Raw genomic sequence first — 18,853 nt, forward strand, 5'->3', positions numbered from 1 at the left:
TTTCCGTGCCTCGTTCGGCCCCCCCCCGGTTCCCCTCCCGCTCGCCCCGCGGCCTCTCTCCCCGGGGCCCTCTCGCGCGGCCCGCGGCGTTCCCTGCCTCCCCCCCGCCGCGGCCTGCCTCTCCTGTCCCCCGTCTGCCGGGCCCCTGCGCTCGGCGTCTGCCCTCCGCGGTCCCCTGCGGTTCCTGCCTCCCCTGGCGCTGCGGCCCTCTTCCCCTGCCCCCCCCCCGTGGCGTCCCGCGCGGCCCCTCCCCCTCCCGTTTCCCTGGCTTCTCCGCGCCCCCTGCGCCGCCCCCTGCGGTCCCCTGCCCCCGTCGCGGGCCCCCGGGTTTCCTGCCTCCCCCCGGGCCCGCCCTCGCGCGCCCTTCTTCCCCCCGTCTCGCGGCCCGCTTCCCCTCCCCTGGCTCGGGCGCCCTGCCGCGCTCCCCTCGCCCCTCGCCTGGCGCCCCGCCTTCCCTGGCGCCCCCCGCGCGGCTCCCTGCCCTCGCCGTCGTCCCTCGTGCGCCCCCGCCCCCTGGGGCCGCCGCTCGCGCCCCCCCGCGCTTCCCCCGTCCTCGCGCGCTGCGGGCCTTCGTCTCCTGCCTGGCCTCGCGCCCCCTCTCGCGCCCTCTCTCCCCCGCCTCCGGCGGCTTGCCTCCCTTGCGTCCCCCCGTGCGCTCCCCGCGCTCCCCGTCGCGCCTCGCGCGCCGCGCGGGGTTCTTTGCTTCCCCTCGCGCTGCCTGCCTGTCTCCCCGGGTGCGTCTGGCCTGCCCCCCGCGCTCCCTGTCGCCCCTGGCGCGGCCCCTTGGCTTCTGGCCCCCGCCTCGCTGCGGTCTCTTGGCCCTGCCGTCCCTCGCGCGCCCTCCCCCGCTTTCCTTCGCCCCTCGCCTGGCCGCTTGGCCTTGCCTGGGCCCCCCCGCGGCCGCCTGCCTTCCCCGTCGTCCCTCGCGCCTCCCGCCGTCCCTCGCGCCCCCCCGTGGCTCCCCCGTCCTCGCCCGCTGCCGCCCTTTCCCGCTCCCGCGCCTCCGGCGCCGTCCCCCGTTCGGCCTTGGCGGTCGCCCGGGCCCTTGGCCCCCTTGCTGCGCCCCCCCCGTTCCCCGCCCTCCCGGTCTCCCTCGCGCGGCCCCCGCGGTTTTCCGGCCCCCCTCCTCTGCGCCCTTTCTCCCCTCCTGCTCTGGCCCGGCGGGTCGCCTCCCCTGCTTTGTCTGGCCGGGGTTCCCGCCCTTCCGGTCGCCCCTCCGGCTGCGGCCGGTCTCCCGCCGCCCTTCCCGCCGTGGCCTCGTGGGTGGTTCCCCCTTCCGTCGGCCCCCGCTTTCCCGGTCCCCTCTTGCTCCGCCCCGCTGCCCGGCCCCCTCTCCGCCCTCCCCCTGTGCCTGCCGTCCCCCGCCGGGGCCGTTTTTCCGTGCCTCGTTCGGCCCCCCCCCGGTTCCCCTCCCGCTCGCCCCGCGGCCTCTCTCCCCGGGGCCCTCTCGCGCGGCCCGCGGCGTTCCCTGCCTCCCCCCCGCCGCGGCCTGCCTCTCCTGTCCCCCGTCTGCCGGGCCCCTGCGCTCGGCGTCTGCCCTCCGCGGTCCCCTGCGGTTCCTGCCTCCCCTGGCGCTGCGGCCCTCTTCCCCTGCCCCCGCCCCGTGGCGTCCCGCGCGGCCCCTCCCCCTCCCGTTTCCCTGGCTTCTCCGCGCCCCCCTGCGCCGCCCCCTGCGGTCCCCTGCCCCCGTCGCGGGCCCCCGGGTTTCCTGCCTCCCCCGGGCCCGCCCTCGCGCGCCCTTCTTCCCCCGTCTCGCGGCCCGCGTCCCCTCCCCTGGCTCGGGCGCCCTGCCGCGCTCCCCCTCGCCCCTCGCCTGGCGCCCGCCTTCCCTGGCGCCCCCCGCGCCGGCTCCCTGCCTCGCCGTCGTCCCGTCGTGCGCACCGCACACTGGGGCCGCCGCTCGCGACCCCCCCGCGCTTCCCCCGTCCTCGCGCGCTGCGGGCCTTCGTCTCCTGCCTGGCCTCGCGCCCCCTCTCCGCGCCCTCTCTCCCACCGCCTCCGGACGGCTTGCTCCCTTGCGTCCCCCCGTGCGCTCCCCGACCGCCTCCCCGTCCGCGCCTCGCGCGCCGCGCGGGCTTCTTTGCCTTCCACTCCGCGCTGCCTGCCCTGTCTCACCCGGGTGCGTCTGGCCCTGCACCCCCGCGCTCCCTGTCGCCCCTGGCGCGGCCCTTGGCTCCTGGCCTCCCCCTGTGCGCGGCCGGCGCTGTTCTCCCTGTCTCCCCCGCTTCTTTGCGCGTTCCCCGCTGCTTCGCCTTGTCTTGGTGCCTGGTTTTCCCTGTTGGGCCCTTGTTTGCTGCTCCGTTTCCCTCCCCTTCCCTGCTGTGTCCCTGGCCGTGTCTTGCCCTCCTTGGTGTCCGTCGTCGCTTCCTGTGTCCCCTGGGCCCCTTGCGTTCCCTTCTGTCTCGCCCCCCCCTTTGCTCTGTCGGCCTGCCCTTCCTCCTGCTTTTGGCGGGTGGCTCCTGCCCCCCCTTTCGCGCCCCTCCGTTTTCTGCCGCCCGGTCTTCCCTGTTCCCGGCCTCCGGGCCCGCCGCTGCTGCCCCTCCCCTCCGCTTTGCCTCTGCTCCGTTGCCGGCCGCCCGCCTGGTTGCTGCCCGCCTCGCCCCTTCCCCCCTTCTCCTCTCTGCCCCCTTCCGGTCTCCCCTCCTTTGCCCCCCGTGCGGGCCTTGTTCCCCGCCCTGGTCGCGGCCGGCGGCGTTTCCCTGCCTCCCCGCCCCGCCGCGCCTGCCTTTCCTGTCCCCCCTGACGGGCCCCATGCGCTCGGCGTTCTTGCCTCCGCGTCCCTGCGGTTCCTGCCTCCTGGCGCTGCGCGCCCTCTTCCCCTGCCCGCCCGTGCGTCCCGCGCGGCCCTCCCCCTCCCGTTTCCCTGGCTTCTCCGCGCCCCCTGCGCCGCCCCCTGCGGTCCCTGCCCCCGTCGCGGGCCCCCGGGTTTCCTGCCTCCCCCGGGCCCGCCCTCGCGCGCCCTTCTTCCCCCGTCTCGCGGCCCGCTTCCCCTCCCCTGGCTCGGGCGCCCTGCCGCGCTCCCCCTCGCCCTCGCCTGGCGCCCCGCCTTCCCTGGCGCCCCCCGCGCGGCTCCCTGCCCTCGCCGTCGTCCCTCGTGCGCCCCGCCCCCTGGGGCCGCCGCTCGCGCCCCCCCGCGCTTCCCCCGTCCTCGCGCGCTGCGGGCCTTCGTCTCCTGCCTGGCCTCGCGCCCCTCTCGCGCCCTCTCTCCCCCCGCCTCCGGCGGCTTGCCTCCCTTGCGTCCCCCCCGTGCGCTCCCCGCGCTCCCCGTCGCGCCTCGCGCGCCGCGCGGGGTTCTTTGCTTCCCCTCGCGCTGCCTGCCTGTCTCCCCGGGTGCGTCTGGCCTGCCCCCCGCGCTCCCTGTCGCCCCTGGCGCGGCCCCTTGGCTTCTGGCCCCCGCCTCGCTGCGGTCTCTTGGCCCTGCCGTCCCTCGCGCGCCCTCCCCCGCTTTCCTTCGCCCCTCGCCTGGCCGCTTGGCCTTGCCTGGGCCCCCCCCGCGGCCGCCTGCCTTCCCCGTCGTCCCTCGCGCCTCCCGCCGTCCCTCGCGCCCCCCCGTGGCTCCCCCGTCCTCGCCCGCTGCCGCCCTTTCCCGCTCCCGCGCCTCCGGCGCCGTCCCCCGTTCGGCCTTGGCGGTCGCCCGGGCCCTTGGCCCCCTTGCTGCGCCCCCCCCGTTCCCCGCCCTCCCGGTCTCCCTCGCGCGGCCCCCGCGGTTTTCCGGCCCCCCTCCTCTGCGCCCTTTCTCCCCTCCTGCTCTGGCCCGGCGGGTCGCCTCCCCTGCTTTGTCTGGCCGGGGTTCCCGCCCTTCCGGTCGCCCCTCCGGCTGCGGCCGGTCTCCCGCCGCCCTTCCCGCCGTGGCCTCGTGGGTGGTTCCCCCTTCCGTCGGCCCCCGCTTTCCCGGTCCCCTCTTGCTCCGCCCCGCTGCCCGGCCCCCTCTCCGCCCTCCCGCCTGTGCCTGCCGTCCCCCGCCGGGGCCGTTTTTCCGTGCCTCGTTCGGCCCCCCCCGGTTCCCCTCCCGCTCGCCCCGCGGCCTCTCTCCCCGGGGCCCTCTCGCGCGGCCGCGGCGTTCCCTGCCTCCCCCCCGCCGCGGCCTGCCTCTCCTGTCCCCCGTCTGCCGGGCCCCTGCGCTCGGCGTCTGCCCTCCGCGGTCCCCTGCGGTTCCTGCCTCCCCTGGCGCTGCGGCCCTCTTCCCCTGCCCCCGCCCCGTGGCGTCCCGCGCGGCCCCTCCCCCTCCCGTTTCCCTGGCTTCTCCGCGCCCCCTGCGCCGCCCCCTGCGGTCCCCTGCCCCCGTCGCGGGCCCCCGGGTTTCCTGCCTCCCCCCGGGCCCGCCCTCGCGCGCCCTTCTTCCCCCGTCTCGCGGCCCGCTTCCCCTCCCCTGGCTCGGGCGCCCTGCCGCGCTCCCCCTCGCCCCTCGCCTGGCGCCCCGCCTTCCCTGGCGCCCCCCGCGCGGCTCACTGCCCGCGCCGTCGTCCCTCGTGCGCCCCCGCCCCTGGGGCCGCCGCTCGCGCCCCCCCGCGCTTCCCCCGTCCTCGCGCGCTGCGGGCCTTCGTCTCCTGCCTGGCCTCGCGCCCCCTCTCGCGCCCTCTCTCCCCCGCCTCCGGCGGCTTGCCTCCCTTGCGTCCCCCCGTGCGCTCCCCGCGCTCCCCGTCGCGCCTCGCGCGCCGCGCGGGGTTCTTTGCTTCCCCTCGCGCGGCCTGCCTGTCTCCCCGGGTGCGTCTGGCCTGCCCCCCCGCGCTCCCTGTCGCCCCTGGCGCGGCCCCTTGGCTTCTGGCCCCCGCCTCGCTGCGGTCTCTTGGCCCTGCCGTCCCTCGCGCGCCCTCCCCCGCTTTCCTTCGCCCCTCGCCTGGCCGCTTGGCCTTGCCTGGGCCCCCCCCGCGGCCGCCTGCCTTCCCCGTCGTCCCTCGCGCCTCCCGCCGTCCCTCGCGCCCCCCCGTGGCTCCCCCGTCCTCGCCCGCTGCCGCCCTTTCCCGCTCCCGCGCCTCCGGCGCCGTCCCCCGTTCGGCCTTGGCGGTCGCCCGGGCCCTTGGCCCCCTTGCTGCGCCCCCCCCGTTCCCCGCCTCCCGGTCTCCCTCGCGCGGCCCCCGCGGTGTTCCGGCCCCCCCTCCTCTGCGCCCTTTCTCCCCTCCTGCTCTGGCCCGGCGGGTCGCCTCCCCTGCTTTGTCTGGCCGGGGTTCCCGCCCTGCCGGTCGCCCCTCCGGCTGCGGCCGGTCTCCCGCCGCCCTTCCCGCCGTGGCCTCGTGGGTGGTTCCCCCTTCCGTCGGCCCCCGCTTTCCCGGTCCCCTCTTGCTCCGCCCCGCTGCCCGGCCCCTCTCCGCCCTCCCGCCTGTGCCTGCCGTCCCCCGCCGGGGCCGTTTTTCCGTGCCTCGTTCGGCCCCCCCCCGGTTCCCCCTCCCGCTCGCCCCGCGGCCTCTCTCCCCGGGGCCCTCTCGCGCGGCCCGCGGCGTTCCCTGCCTCCCCCCCGCCGCGGCCTGCCTCTCCTGTCCCCCGTCTGCCGGGCCCCTGCGCTCGGCGTCTGCCCTCCGCGGTCCCCTGCGGTTCCTGCCTCCCCTGGCGCTGCGGCCCTCTTCCCCTGCCCCCCGCCCCGTGGCGTCCCGCGCGGCCCCTCCCCCTCCCGTTTCCCTGGCTTCTCCGCGCCCCCTGCGCCGCCCCCTGCGGTCCCCTGCCCCCGTCGCGGGCCCCCGGGTTTCCTGCCTCCCCCCGGGCCCGCCCTCGCGCGCCCTTCTTCCCCCCGTCTCGCGGCCCGCTTCCCCTCCCCTGGCTCGGGCGCCCTGCCGCGCTCCCCCTCGCCCTCGCCTGGCGCCCGCTTCCCTGGCGCCCCCGCGCGGCTCCCTGCCCTCGCCGTCGTCCCTCGTGCGCCCCGCCCCCTGGGGCCGCCGCTCGCGCCCCCCCGCTTCCCCGTCCTCGCGCGGCGGCCTTCGTCTCCTGCCTGGCCTCGCGCCCCCTCTCGCGCCCTCTCTCCCCCCGCCTCCGGCGGCTTGCCTCCTTGCGTCCCCCCCGTGCGCTCCCCGCGCTCCCCGTCGCGCCTCGCGCGCCGCGCGGGTTCTTTGCTTCCCCTCGTGCCTGCCTGTCTCCCCGGGTGCGTCTGGCTGCCCCCCGCGCTCCTGTCGCCCCTGCGCCTGGCCGGCCCCCTACGTCGCTGCTCCGGCCCTCGCTTTCCCGCCTCCTTCCTGGCCCCGCCCTTTCCCGTCCCGCGCGCCCTGGCCCCCTGGTTTTTCCCTTGTTGGGCCCTTGTTTGCTGCTCGTTTCCCTCTCCTTCCCTGCTGTGTCCCTGGCCGTGTCTTGCTTCCTCTCCTTGGTGTCCGTCGTCGCTTTCCTGTTTGTCCCTGGGCCCCTTGCGTTCCTTCTTTTTCTTGTTCTCGCCCCCCCCCTTTGCTCTGTCGGCCTGCCCCTTTCTCTCCTGCTTTTTTGGCGGGTGGCTCCTGCCCCCCCCTTTCGCGCCCCTCCGTTTTCTGCCGCCCCGGTCTTCCCTGTTCCCGGCCTCCGGGCCGCCGCTGCTGCCCTCCCCTCCGCTTTTGCCTCTGCTCCGTTTGCCGGCCGCCGCCTGGTTTGCTGCCCGCCTCGCCCCCTTCCCCCTTCTCCTCTCTGCCTCCCTTCCGGTCTCCCCTCCTTTGCCCCTCCGTGCGGGCCTTGTTCCCCGCCCTTGGTCTCCCCTGTCGTTCTTTCTCTTCCCTTCTGGCTGCCTTCTTCCGCCTCTTTTCTCCCCTGCCTTCCCGGCCCGGCGCCTCCCCCTCCCGTTCCCTGGCTCTCCGCGCCCCCTGCGCCGCCCCCCGGTCCCTGCCCCCGTCGCGGGCCCCCGGGTTTCCTGCCTCCCCCGGGCCCGCCCTCGCGCGCCCTTCTTCCCCCCGTCTCGCGGCCCGCTTCCCCTCCCCTGGCTCGGGCGCCCTGCCGCGCTCCCCCTCGCCCCTCGCCTGGCGCCCCGCCTTCCCTGGCGCCCCCCGCGCGGCTCCCTGCCCTCGCCGTCGTCCCTCGTGCGCCCCCGCCCCTGGGGCCGCCGCTCGCGCCCCCCCGCGCTTCCCCCGTCCTCGCGCGCTGCGGGCCTTCGTCTCCTGCCTGGCCTCGCGCCCCCTCTCGCGCCCTCTCTCCCCCCGCCTCCGGCGGCTTGCCTCCCTTGCGTCCCCCCGTGCGCTCCCCGCGCTCCCCGTCGCGCCTCGCGCGCCGCGCGGGGTTCTTTGCTTCCCCTCGCGCTGCCTGCCTGTCTCCCCGGGTGCGTCTGGCCTGCCCCCCGCGCTCCCTGTCGCCCCTGGCGCGGCCCCTTGGCTTCTGGCCCCCGCCTCGCTGCGGTCTCTTGGCCCTGCCGTCCCTCGCGCGCCCTCCCCCGCTTTCCTTCGCCCCTCGCCTGGCCGCTTGGCCTTGCCTGGGCCCCCCCCGCGGCCGCCTGCCTTCCCCGTCGTCCCTCGCGCCTCCCGCCGTCCCTCGCGCCCCCCCGTGGCTCCCCCGTCCTCGCCCGCTGCCGCCCTTTCCCGCTCCCGCGCCTCCGGCGCCGTCCCCCGTTCGGCCTTGGCGGTCGCCCGGGCCCTTGGCCCCCTTGCTGCGCCCCCCCCGTTCCCCGCCCTCCCGGTCTCCCTCGCGCGGCCCCCGCGGTTTTCCGGCCCCCCTCCTCTGCGCCCTTTCTCCCCTCCTGCTCTGGCCCGGCGGGTCGCCTCCCCTGCTTTGTCTGGCCGGGGTTCCCGCCCTTCCGGTCGCCCCTCCGGCTGCGGCCGGTCTCCCGCCGCCCTTCCCGCCGTGGCCTCGTGGGTGGTTCCCCCTTCCGTCGGCCCCCGCTTTCCCGGTCCCCTCTTGCTCCGCCCCCGCTGCCCGGCCCCCTCTCCGCCCTCCCGCCTGTGCCTGCCGTCCCCCGCCGGGGCCGTTTTTCCGTGCCTCGTTCGGCCCCCCCCCGGTTCCCCTCCCGCTCGCCCCGCGGCCTCTCTCCCCGGGGCCCTCTCGCGCGGCCCGCGGCGTTCCCTGCCTCCCCCCCGCCGCGGCCTGCCTCTCCTGTCCCCCGTCTGCCGGGCCCCTGCGCTCGGCGTCTGCCCTCCGCGGTCCCCTGCGGTTCCTGCCTCCCCTGGCGCTGCGGCCCTCTTCCCCTGCCCCCCGCCCCGTGGCGTCCCGCGCGGCCCCTCCCCCCTCCCGTTTCCCTGGCTTCTCCGCGCCCCCTGCGCCGCCCCCTGCGGTCCCCTGCCCCCGTCGCGGGCCCCCGGGTTTCCTGCCTCCCCCCGGGCCCGCCCTCGCGCGCCCTTCTTCCCCCCGTCTCGCGGCCCGCTTCCCCTCCCCTGGCGCGGGAGCACGGCCGCGCTCCCCCTCGCCCCTCGCCTGGCGCCCCGCCTTCCCTGGCGCCCCCCGCGCGGCTCCCTGCCCTCGCCGTCGTCCCTCGTGCGCCCCCGCCCCTGGGGCCGCCGCTCGCGCCCCCCCGCGCTTCCCCCGTCCTCGCGCGCTGCGGGCCTTCGTCTCCTGCCTGGCCTCGCGCCCCCTCTCGCGCCCTCTCTCCCCCGCCTCCGGCGGCTGGCCTCCCTTGCGTCCCCCCCGTGCGCTCCCCGCGCTCCCCGGCGCGCCTCGCGCGCTGCGCGGGGTTCTTTGCTTCCCCTCGCGCTGCCTGCCTGTCTCCCCGGGTGCGTCTGGCCTGCCCCCCGCGCTCCCTGTCGCCCCTGGCGCGGCCCCTTGGCTTCTGGCCCCCCGCCTCGCTGCGGTCTCTTGGCCCTGCCGTCCCTCGCGCGCCCTCCCCGCTTTCCTTCGCCCCTCGCCTGGCCGCTTGGCCTTGCCTGGGCCCCCCCGCGGCCGCCTGCCTTCCCCGTCGTCCCTCGCGCCTCCCGCCGTCCCTCGCGCCCCCCCGTGGCTCCCCCGTCCTCGCCCGCTGCCGCCCTTTCCCGCTCCCGCGCCTCCGGCGCCGTCCCCCGTTCGGCCTTGGCGGTCGCCCGGGCCCTTGGCCCCCTTGCTGCGCCCCCCCCGTTCCCCGCCCTCCCGGTCTCCCTCGCGCGGCCCCCGCGGTTTTCCGGCCCCCCTCCTCTGCGCCCTTTCTCCCTCCTGCTCTGGCCCGGCGGGTCGCCTCCCCTGCTTTGTCTGGCCGGGGTTCCCGCCCTTCCGGTCGCCCCTCCGGCTGCGGCCGGTCTCCCGCCGCCCTTCCCGCCGTGGCCTCGTGGGTGGTTCCCCCTTCCGTCGGCCCCCGCTTTCCCGGTCCCCTCTTGCTCCGCCCCGCTGCCCGGCCCCCTCTCCGCCCTCCCGCCTGTGCCTGCCGTCCCCCCGCCGGGGCCGTTTTCCGTGCCTCGTTCGGCCCCCCCCGGTTCCCCCTCCCGCTCGCCCCGCGGCCTCTCTCCCCGGGGCCCTCTCGCGCGGCCCGCGGCGTTCCCTGCCTCCCCCCCGCCGCGGCCTGCCTCTCCTGTCCCCGTCTGCCGGGCCCTGCGCTCGGCGTCTGCCCTCCGCGGTCCCTGCGGTTCCTGCCTCCCCTGGCGCTGCGGCCCTCTTCCCCTGCCCCCCGCCCCGTGGCGTCCCGCGCGGCCCCTCCCCCTCCCGTTTCCCTGGCTTCTCCGCGCCCCCCTGCGCCGCCCCCTGCGGTCCCCTGCCCCCGTCGCGGGCCCCCGGGTTTCCTGCCTCCCCCGGGCCCGCCCTCGCGCGCCCTTCTTCCCCCGTCTCGCGGCCCGCTTCCCCTCCCCTGGCTCGGGCGCCCTGCCGCGCTCCCCTCGCCCCTCGCCTGGCGCCCCGCCTTCCCTGGCGCCCCCCGCGCGGCTCCCTGCCCTCGCCGTCGTCCCTCGTGCGCCCCCGCCCCCTGGGGCCGCCGCTCGCGCCCCCCCGCCTTCCCCCGTCCTCGCGCGCTGCGGGCCTTCGTCCTCCTGCCATGGCCTCGCGACCCCCCTCGCGCCCTTCTCTCCCCCCGCTCCGGCGCTTGCCTCCCTTGCGTCCCCCCTGCTGCCGCGCCGCGCGCTCCCTGCGCCCGCGCGGGGTTCTTGCTCCCCTCCGGCGCCTGCCTTTTGGCCCCTCTCGCCTGCTGCCTCGGTTTTTCCGGCCCTGGCTTGTTCCGCGCCTCCCTGTGGCGGCCGCTGTTCTCCTGTTCTTGCGCCGCCTGTTCCCTTGCTTGGGCGCGGCCGTGCTCGCGCGTCTCTCTCCCCCCCCCCGGCGGCGCGGCCCCCCCTCCCGCCGTCCCTCTCGGCCCCCCCCGGCCTGTCCTTCCTCCTGCCCTTCGCGCCCTCCCTGCCTGTTGGCGCTTGCCCCCGTGGCCGCCCCCCCTCTTCCGGCCGCTCCGCTTCCCCCTTTGTCGGTCCCCGCCCCCGGCCCCGGTCGCGTCCGCCCCCTTGGTCGTGGGGGCCGCCCCCCTGCCGGCGCCCGGCCTCCCTCTCTCGCTCCGGGGGCCTCTCGGGTGTTCTCCGTCGCTCGGCCCGTGCGGTTTCTCCCGCGTCCGCCGGCGCGTCCGTGCGGCCTCCTGGCCCCGGGCCGTCGGGTCCTCCCGGCGCTGCGCGGGGGCCCGTCCTTGCCCGCGCCCTGGTCGGGGCCTCTGGCCTCGCAGCCGTTGCCGCCCGGTCTCTCGCGGTGGCTTTCCCGGGTTGCGGCCGGCCACCCTGGGTTCCCTCGCCTTGTGCAGGTGCCCTCCGGGGCTTCTCCTGGTGGCTTCTGCGCCGCCCGGGCCCTGGCGGTGGGGCGGGGCCTCTCGGGCCTCCCCTGGGCTTGGTGCCTTGGCCGCGGGCCTCCTCTCCCGTTGCGGCCGGCCCCGCCGGGTCCCTCTGCTTTCCGCCTCCGCTCGCCGGGTCCCTGCCGCCTGGGGCCCGGCGCGTCCGGCCTCGTCTTGGGTTGCGGCCTGGCCCTCCGCTTGCCTCTCGCGCTGTCCCCGGGGCGCGCGGCCGCTTGTCGCGCTGTCTTTGGCCCCTGGGGTTTTTTCCGCCCGCTGCCCGGCCCCCTGCCCCTTCGTGTTGCCTGCCTTCCCCGGCTGGCGTTCGGCGCGGTGTCCGGGCCTCGGGTTCTTCTCCCGCGGGGCCCGGGCCCTCGGGGTCCTCCGGCCTGTGGCCCCCCCCGCGGCCCCGTCTGGCCTGTCTTCGTGCGCCCGGCCTCCTCCTGCGGTGCGCCCGGCCGGTCGGGCCCCCTTCCCGCCCCGCCGGGGCGTCGCCCCTCCTGTCCCGCTCCGGCGGGGCGCCCGGGCTCCGCGGCGGGGGTGCCGGCCCCCTCCGTGTTCCTCTCGCGGGCGCCCGGGCTTTCGGGGCCCTTTGTGGGTCGCCTCCCGGGTGCCCCGTGCCCTTTCGCCCTCCCCTTCCTCCCGTGGGCCTTCTCCTGCGGCGCTGTCGCGGGCCCGGGCTTCCTCTTGCGCTGCCGGGGGCGCCCCGTGGTTTTTCTCGCGTTCCGGCGGGCTTCTCGCGTTCCGCCGGGGCCTTCCGGCTGCCTCTTGTGTTGGCCCCGGCCCGTCCCCTCTTCCCTTCGCGTTGCGCCGGCCCGCTGGGGCTTGCTCTCGCGTGCCTGCCGGGCCCCTCGCCCTCCTCTCGGCTTGTGTCCCGCCGCCCCTGTTCCTCTCCCGGGGCGCCCGGGCTCTCGGGGTTGCCTTCCCGCCGCCCCGGGGCGCCCGGCCTTCCTCTCGCGTGGCCGCCCCGCCCCCCGCTCTGCTCTCGCGTCGCGCCGGGTCTCTCTTGGCGCTCCCTGGGTGGCCTCCCGGGCGTCCCGCCTCCTGCGGCGTTTGGCGCGCGGTCGCGCGCTTGGTCGCTCGGCCCTGCCGGCGCCGCCGGCCCTCCTCTCTCGCTGCCGGGGGCCTCTCGGGGTTGTTCTCGCGCGGCGGCCCCCGTGTGCGGTTTCTCCCGCGGTCCGCCGGCGCGGTCCGTGCGCCTCTCGTGGGGCGCCCGGGCCGTCGGGTCTCCCTGCGCGTGGCGCGGGGGCGCGCGTCCTTGCTCCCGCGCCCTGGTCGGGGCCTCTGGCCTCGCGCCGTGTTGCCGCCGGTCTCTCGCGGGCTTTCCCGGGTTGCGGCCGGCCCCCTGGGTTCCCTCGCCTTGTGCCGGTGCCCTCCGGGGGCTTCTCCTGGTGGCTCTGCGCCGCCCGGGCCCCTGGCGGTGGGCGGGGCCTCTCGGGCCTCCCCTGGGCTTGGTGCCTTGGCCGCGGGCCTCCTCTCCCGTTGCGGCCGGCCCCGCCGGGTCCCTCTGCTTTCCGCCTCCGCTCGCCGGGTCCCTGCCGCCTGGGGCCCGGCGCGTCCGGCCTCGTCTTGGGTTGCGGCCTGGCCCTCCGCTTGCCTCTCGCGCTGTCCCCGGGGCGCGCGGCCGCTTGTCGCGCTGTCTTTGGCCCCTGGGGTTTTTTCCGCCCGCTGCCCGGCCCCCTGCCCCTTCGTGTTGCCTGCCTTCCCCGGCTGGCGTTCGGCGCGGTGTCCGGGCCTCGGGTTCTTCTCCCGCGGGGCCCGGGCCCTCGGGGTCCTCCGGCCTGTGGCCCCCCCCCGCGGCCCCGTCTGGCCTGTCTTCGTGCGCCCGGCCTCCTCCTGCGGTGCGCCCGGCCGGTCGGGCCCCCTTCCCGCCCCGCCGGGGCGTCGCCCCTCCTGTCCCGCTCCGGCGGGGCGCCCGGGCTCCGCGGCGGGGTGCCGGCCCCCTCGGTGTTCCTCTCGCGGGCGCCCGGGCTTTCGGGGCCCTTTGTGGGTCGCCTCCCGGGTGCCCCGTGCCCTTTCGCCCTCCCCTTCCTCCCGTGGGCCTTCTCCTGCGGCGCTGTCGCGGGCCCGGGCTTCCTCTTGCGCTGCCGGGGGCGCCCCGTGGTTTTTCTCGCGTTCCGGCGGGCTTCTCGCGTTCCGCCGGGGCCTTCCGGCTGCCTCTTGTGTTGGCCCCGGCCCGTCCCCTCTTCCCTTCGCGTTGCGCCGGCCCGCTGGGGCTTGCTCTCGCGTGCCTGCCGGGCCCCTCGCCCTCCTCTCGGCTTGTGTCCCGCCGCCCCTGTTCCTCTCCCGGGGCGCCCGGGCTCTCGGGGTTGCCTTCCCGCCGCCCCCGGGGCGCCCGGCCTTCCTCTCGCGTGGCCGCCCCGCCCCCGCTCTGCTCTCGCGTCGCGCCGGGTCTCTCTTGGCGCTCCCTGGGTGGCCTCCCGGGCGTCCCGCCTCCTGCGGCGTTTGGCGCGCGGTCGCGCGCTTGGTCGCTCGGCCCTGCCGGCGCCGCCGGCCCTCCTCTCTCGCTGCCGGGGGCCTCTCGGGGTTGTTCTCGCGCGGCGGCCCCCGTGTGCGGTTTCTCCCGCGGTCCGCCGGCGCGGTCCGTGCGCCTCTCGTGGGGCGCCCGGGCCGTCGGGTCTCCCTGCGCGTGGCGCGGGGGCGCGCGTCCTTGCTCCCGCGCCCTGGTCGGGGCCTCTGGCCTCGCGCCGTGTTGCCGCCGGTCTCTCGCGGGCTTTCCCGGGTTGCGGCCGGCCCCCTGGGTTCCCTCGCCTTGTGCCGGTGCCCTCCGGGGGCTTCTCCTGGTGGCTCTGCGCCGCCCGGGCCCCTGGCGGTGGGCGGGGCCTCTCGGGCCTCCCCTGGGCTTGGTGCCTTGGCCGCGGGCCTCCTCTCCCGTTGCGGCCGGCCCCGCCGGGTCCTCTGCTTTCCGCCTCCGCTCGCCGGGTCCCTGCCGCCTGGGGCCCGGCGCGTCCGGCCTCGTCTTGGGTTGCGGCCTGGCCTCCGCTTGCCTCTCGCGCTGTCCCCGGGGCGCGCGGCCGCTTGTCGCGCTGTCTTTGGCCCCTGGGGTTTTTTCCGCCCGCTGCCCGGCCCACCTGCCCCTTCGTGTTGCCTTCCTTCCCGGGTGGACGTTCGGCGCGGTGTCCGGGCCTCGGGTTCTTCTCCCGCGGGGCCCGGGCCATCGGGGTCCTCCGGCCTGTGGCCACCCCCCCGCGCCCCGTCTGGCCTGTCCTTCGGTGCGCCCGGGCCTCACTCCCTGACGGTGCGCCCGGCCGGGTCGGGCCCCCCTTCCCAGCCCCGCCAGGGGCCGTCGCCCCTCCCTGTCCCAGCTCACGGCAGGGGCAGACCGGGCCCCGCGGCGGGGGTGCCGGACCCCCTCCAGTGTTCCTCTCGCGGGCGACCCGGGCATTTCGGGGCCCTTTGTGGGTCGCCTCCCGGGTGGCCCGTGCCCTTTCGCCCTCCCTTCCTCCCGTGGGCTTTCTCCTGCGGCGCTGTCGCGGGCACGGGTGCTTCCTCTTGCGCTGCCGGGGGCCCCCTGTGGTTTCTTCTCGCAGTTCCGGCCGGGCTTCTCGCGTTCCCGCCTGGGGCCTTCACGGCTTGCCTCTTGTGTTGGCCTTCAGCCTCGTGGGTGTTCCCGCATTCCGTAGGACCCCCGATATTCCCGGTCCCCTCTGATAAGAACCCGATCCCGGACACCTCATCCGAACCAGCCTGTGAATGAACAGGTCCACACGAAGGGGCAGTTTTTCCGTGCATCGTTCGGAAAAAACCCAGGTTCCAAATACAGTCGACACGGTCCTCTCTCCCGGGACATCTCGAACGGCAGCGGATTCCATGCCTCAACCCACGACTGAGGCCTGACTCTCCTGTCCCCCAGTCTGCAGGACCCTGCGATCGGCAGTCTGAATTCAGAGTACCCTTGCTCCTACGCCTTCAAATGGAGAATGAGGCCCTCTTCCAAGTGCAACTCAAGCCTGTGGAGTCCCATGAGGCCCTCCCACCTCCAGTTTTCCCTGCTTCTCGAAGCCACCATGGAGATATGCCCCCTTAGGTCACCTGCACAAGTCGAGGGATACCAGGTTCCTGCTCAACCGGAAAACCTTGAGAGACCTTTCCTTTGAACACGTCTCGATGGCCAGTATTTCCCCTACCATGCTCGGGAGCAATGATCGCGCTCCCCTCGCCACTCCATTAGGAACGCCGACGTTTCCCCTGCGGCCCTTCTACGAGAGCTCACTGACCTCGCCGTCGATACCTCGTGAGAAAACCGCACACCTGGGGCGTACGCCGAGAGACAACCGCAGAATCCCCCGTCATCGAGAGATGAGGCCTCGTCTCCTTGCATGGACCTACGGACCAATCTCGCGACTCTCTCCAAACGCCCAGGAGACTTGACTCCCTTGAGTCCACCCATGTGCTCCAAGAAGAACCCGTCGCGACTCGAGCAGCAGGAGCGGGGTTCTTTGCTCTCACTCGCAGATTTGAATGCCTGTCATCCCGGGGGTTGCGTCTGAATTGCAATCCCCGAGTATCCCTGTCGCCCCTGGAGAGGAACAGTGGCTCTGGACACAAGCCTAGATTGAGGTCTATGGCCCTGCAGTCACTCGAGAAGCAATCCCAGCGTCCGGTTCGCAACCGAATGGAAGATGGACTTGCCGTGGCCCAACACAGAGCAGCCTGAAGCCCCGCTTAACCGAGAATCCCGCCGTAACTCGAGAAAAAACCACGTGGCCCCCCGCATCGCAAGATGAAGCCCTTTCCCGCTACAGCGCTCAGGAGAAGTCCCACGAGGAATTGGGAGCGAAAGGGCACTGTGCACCCGTTGATGCGACCCACAATAGGTCCCCGAAATTCCCGGCGCCCTCGAGAGGAACCACCGAGGTGTTTCGGCACCCCCGTCCTCTGGAGTGCCCTGGTCGGGCCCCCCGGATTGGACAGGAGGGGTCGACCCCTGCGTTGCGGGAAGGGGGCTCCCGACGGCCGGCACACCCGGAGGAGGCCGGTTCGACGGAAGACCTTGGCCAGTGACGTGGCCTCAGTGGTGAGGTCCACATTCCGGAGGCCCCGATCCCGGCCCCCTGTGAGAAGAACCCGAGCCCGGCCATCCGCTGCCGGAACTCCACCGGGAATGAGCGCACACGAAGGCGGCAGTGTTCCGCGTCATCGGGTTCGTGAAAAAACCCCTAGGGCGTCCAAATGACAGCGCGACAAAGCGGCGCCTCTTCTCCCGGGACAGCGCGAGATGGCAGGCGGAGCTCCAGGCTCAATCCCAAGACGAGGCCTGACGGTCCCTGTCCCCAGTCGCAGGGACCCGCCGAGTCGGAGGCGAAATCGAGGGACCGTGCGGGCCCGGTGCCGCAACTGGAGATGAGCGCCCTCGGTTCCAAGTGCGCCAAGCCCTAGTGGAGGCCCGAAGAGCCCCTCCCCCGCCAGGGTTTTCCTGGCGTCGCAGAGCCACCATTGAGAGCCCCTTGTAGTGCGCACCGGCATCATCTGAGGGACCCAGGGTTTCCGGCCAACCCGGGAAAGACCGCGAGAGGACCGTTTCAGAACACGCCGAGGCCAGATCCCCTACCATGGTCGGGAGCAAGGTGACGCGCTCCCCCGCGCCACGTCGCATGAGACCCTGACTGCCTCCTGGCGCCCCACGAAGAGGCCTCACTGACCTTCTAGCCGGTCGGTACCTCGGAGAACCGCACATCTGGGGGCGCCCGCTCGAGAAACCCGAGAGGCCCGCGTCGGAGAGGCCTGCGTGTCGTCCTTGCAGGCCAGAGGGACCAATGCGTCGCGGACCGTTCTCTCCAAACGCCTCAGGAGGCGGACCCCGTTGAGTCCACCCAGGGAGCTCCAGAGAGATACCCGCGCGACCGAGAGCAGGCGTGCGGTCGTCGTTCCACTCGAGGAGGCGCTGCCCGGGGGCGTTGGAGAGAACCCCGAGAGTCCACGGGCCCCGGAGGAGGAACAGGTGTGGCTCTGGACACCAAGCGCTATAGGAGGTCAGGCCCGGAGGCAGCGAGAGCAATGCCCAGCGGCCGTCGCAAGCTCGACAGGAAGAGGGACGTGCCGGGCCAACACAGAGGCAGCCGAAGTCCCGGCGTAAGCGAGAAGCCCGCCGGAACGCGAGAAAACACGGTGGCCCCCGGCAGCGCAAGAGAAGCCGCCCGCACAGCCGCCAGGAGAAGGCCCACGGGAGGAATGGAGGCGAAAGGGCACGTGGCACCCGAGGCGACCCACAAAGTCCCCGAAACCCGGCGCCCTCGAAGAGGACACGGAGGCCGGCACCCCCGCCGCGGAGCCCCCCCGCCTGAGCGGCAGGAGGGTCGACCCCCGCGGCGGAAGGGCCCCGGACCCGGCGCACCTCAGGATGAGGCGGTCCACGAAGACAGGCCAGACGGTGCCGCGGGGGGTCCACATGCCGAGGACCCGATCCCGGTCCCCTCGGAGTAAGAACCCAGGCCGGACACCGCCCGAACGTCCAGCCGGGGAAGAACACACAGGGCAGGGGGCCGGCAGCGGCGGAAAAAACCCCAGGGCCAAAGACAGCGCGACAAGCGGCTCGCCCCGGGACATCCGAGAGGCAAGCGGAGCCAGGCCGTCAACCCAAGACGAGCCGGACGCCCGCCCCAGGCTGCAGGGACCCGTGCGGACGGAGGCGTAAACAGAGGACCCGCGGCCCGCCGCAACGGGAGAGGAGGCCCGCGGCCAAGCACCAAGCCAGGTGGAGTCCCGAGAGGCCCCGCCCACCGCCAGGCCCGGAGCGGCGAGAGCCACCAGGAGAAGCCCCCGGAGGGACCGGCACAAGGCGAGGGAACCAGGGGCGGCCGCAACCCGAGAAAGACGCGAGAGACCGGCGGAACACGGCGCGAGGCCAGAGGCCCGACCAGGCGCGGAGCAAGGACGCGCGCCCCCGCGCCACGCGCAGGGAGACCCGACGGCCCGGGCGCCCCACGAGAGGCGCACGGACCGCGCCGGCGACCGCGGGAGAAACCGCACACGGGGCCGCCGCGCAGAACAACCCCGAGAGCCCCCGGCACGAGAGAGGAGGGCCGGCGGCGCCGGCGGGCCGAGGACCAACCGCGACCGCGCGCCAAACGCCGCAGGAGGCGGACGCCCGGAGGCCACCAGGGAGCGCCAAGGAGACCCGGCGCGAGGCGAGAGCAGAGCGGGGGGGCGGGCGGCCACGCGAGAGGAAGGCCGGCGCCCCGGGGCGGCGGGAGGCACCCCGAGACCCGGGGCGCCCCGGAGAGGAACAGGGGCTGCGGGACACAAGCCGAGGGAGGCAGGGCCCGGCAGGCCGCGAGAGCAAGCCCAGCGGGCCGGCGCAACGCGAAGGGAAGATGGGGACGGGCCGGGGCCAACACAAGAGGCAGCCGAAGGCCCCGGCGTAACGCGAGAACCCGCCGGAACGCGAGAAAAACACGGGGCGCCCCCGGCAGCGCAAGAGGAAGCCCGGGCCCGCGTACAGCGCCGCAGGAGAAGGCCCACGGGAGAAGTGGGAGGCGAAAGGGCACGGGCACCCGGGAGGCGACCCACAAAGGGCCCCGAAAGCCCGGGCGCCCGCGAGAGGACACGGAGGGGGCCGGCACCCCCGCCGCGGAGCCCGGGCGCCCGCCGGAGCGGGACAGGAGGGCGACGCCCCGGCGGGCGGAGAGGGGGCCGACCGGCGGGCCACCGCAGGAGGAGGCGGGCGCACGAAGACAGGCCAGACGGGGCGCGGGGGGGCCACAGGCCGGAGGACCCCGAGGCCCGGCCCCGCGGGAAGAACCCGAGGCCCGGACACCGCGCCGAACCCGCCGGGAAGGAAGGCACACGAAGGCAGGGGGCCGCAGCGGGCGGAAAAAACCCGAGGGCCAAAGACAGCCGACAAGCGGCCCGCCCCCGGGGACAGCGCGAGAGGCAAGCGGAGGGCAGGCGAAAAAACAAAAAAAACCCAAGACGAGGCCGGACGCGCCGGGCCCCAGGCGGCAGGGACCCGGCGAGCGGAGGCGAAAGCAGAGGGACCCGGCTGGGCCGGCCGCAACGGAGAGGAGGCCCGCGGCCAATGGCACCAAGCCCAGGGGAGGCCCGAGAGGCCCCGCCCACCGCCAGGGGCCCGGGCGGCGCAGAGCCACCAGGAGAAGCCCCGGAGGGCACCGTCACAAGCGAGGGAACCCAGGGGGCCGGCCGCAACCCGAAAGACCGCGAGAGACCCTGGCAACACGGCGCGAGGCCAGAGTGCCCCGACCAGGGCGCGGAGCAAGGGACGCGCGCCCCGCGCCACGCGCAGGGAGACCCGACGGCCCGGGCGCCCCACGAGAGGCGCACGGACCGCGC

The 18,853-nt window shown here is 76.5% G+C and overlaps 2 protein-coding genes across 2 annotated transcripts in view; one reads left to right on the forward strand and one right to left on the reverse strand.

Annotated features, from left to right (window-relative positions):
* Nucleotides 1-16,030, reverse strand: part of LOC112445663 (filaggrin-like) — a gene marked incomplete at its 3' end in the record, with an annotated part of 30,550 nt that extends 14,520 nt beyond the window's left edge. Inside the window, exons 1-4 of the mRNA XM_059884471.1 lie at nucleotides 15,856-16,030; nucleotides 15,530-15,618; nucleotides 13,653-14,121; nucleotides 10,157-13,497 (exon numbers count right to left, since the gene is read on the reverse strand). Of these exons, the coding sequence (XP_059740454.1) occupies nucleotides 10,157-13,497; nucleotides 13,653-14,121; nucleotides 15,530-15,618; nucleotides 15,856-16,030 (4,074 nt within the window). The remainder of the gene's footprint in view (nucleotides 1-10,156; nucleotides 13,498-13,652; nucleotides 14,122-15,529; nucleotides 15,619-15,855) is intronic.
* A 531-nt stretch (nucleotides 16,031-16,561) lies between these two features.
* Nucleotides 16,562-17,928, forward strand: LOC112445664 (proline-rich proteoglycan 2-like). Its single transcript, XM_024989145.1, has 2 exons — nucleotides 16,562-16,934; nucleotides 17,168-17,928. The coding sequence occupies exons 1-2, from the start codon at nucleotides 16,562-16,564 to the stop codon at nucleotides 17,926-17,928; spliced, it is 1,134 nt and encodes a 377-aa protein (XP_024844913.1).
* The last annotated feature ends 925 nt before the right edge of the window (nucleotides 17,929-18,853 follow it).

Source organism: Bos taurus, unplaced genomic scaffold (genome assembly GCF_002263795.3).
Source record: "Bos taurus isolate L1 Dominette 01449 registration number 42190680 breed Hereford unplaced genomic scaffold, ARS-UCD2.0 Leftover_ScbfJmS_2338, whole genome shotgun sequence".
Taxonomy (NCBI): Eukaryota; Metazoa; Chordata; class Mammalia; order Artiodactyla; family Bovidae; genus Bos; species Bos taurus.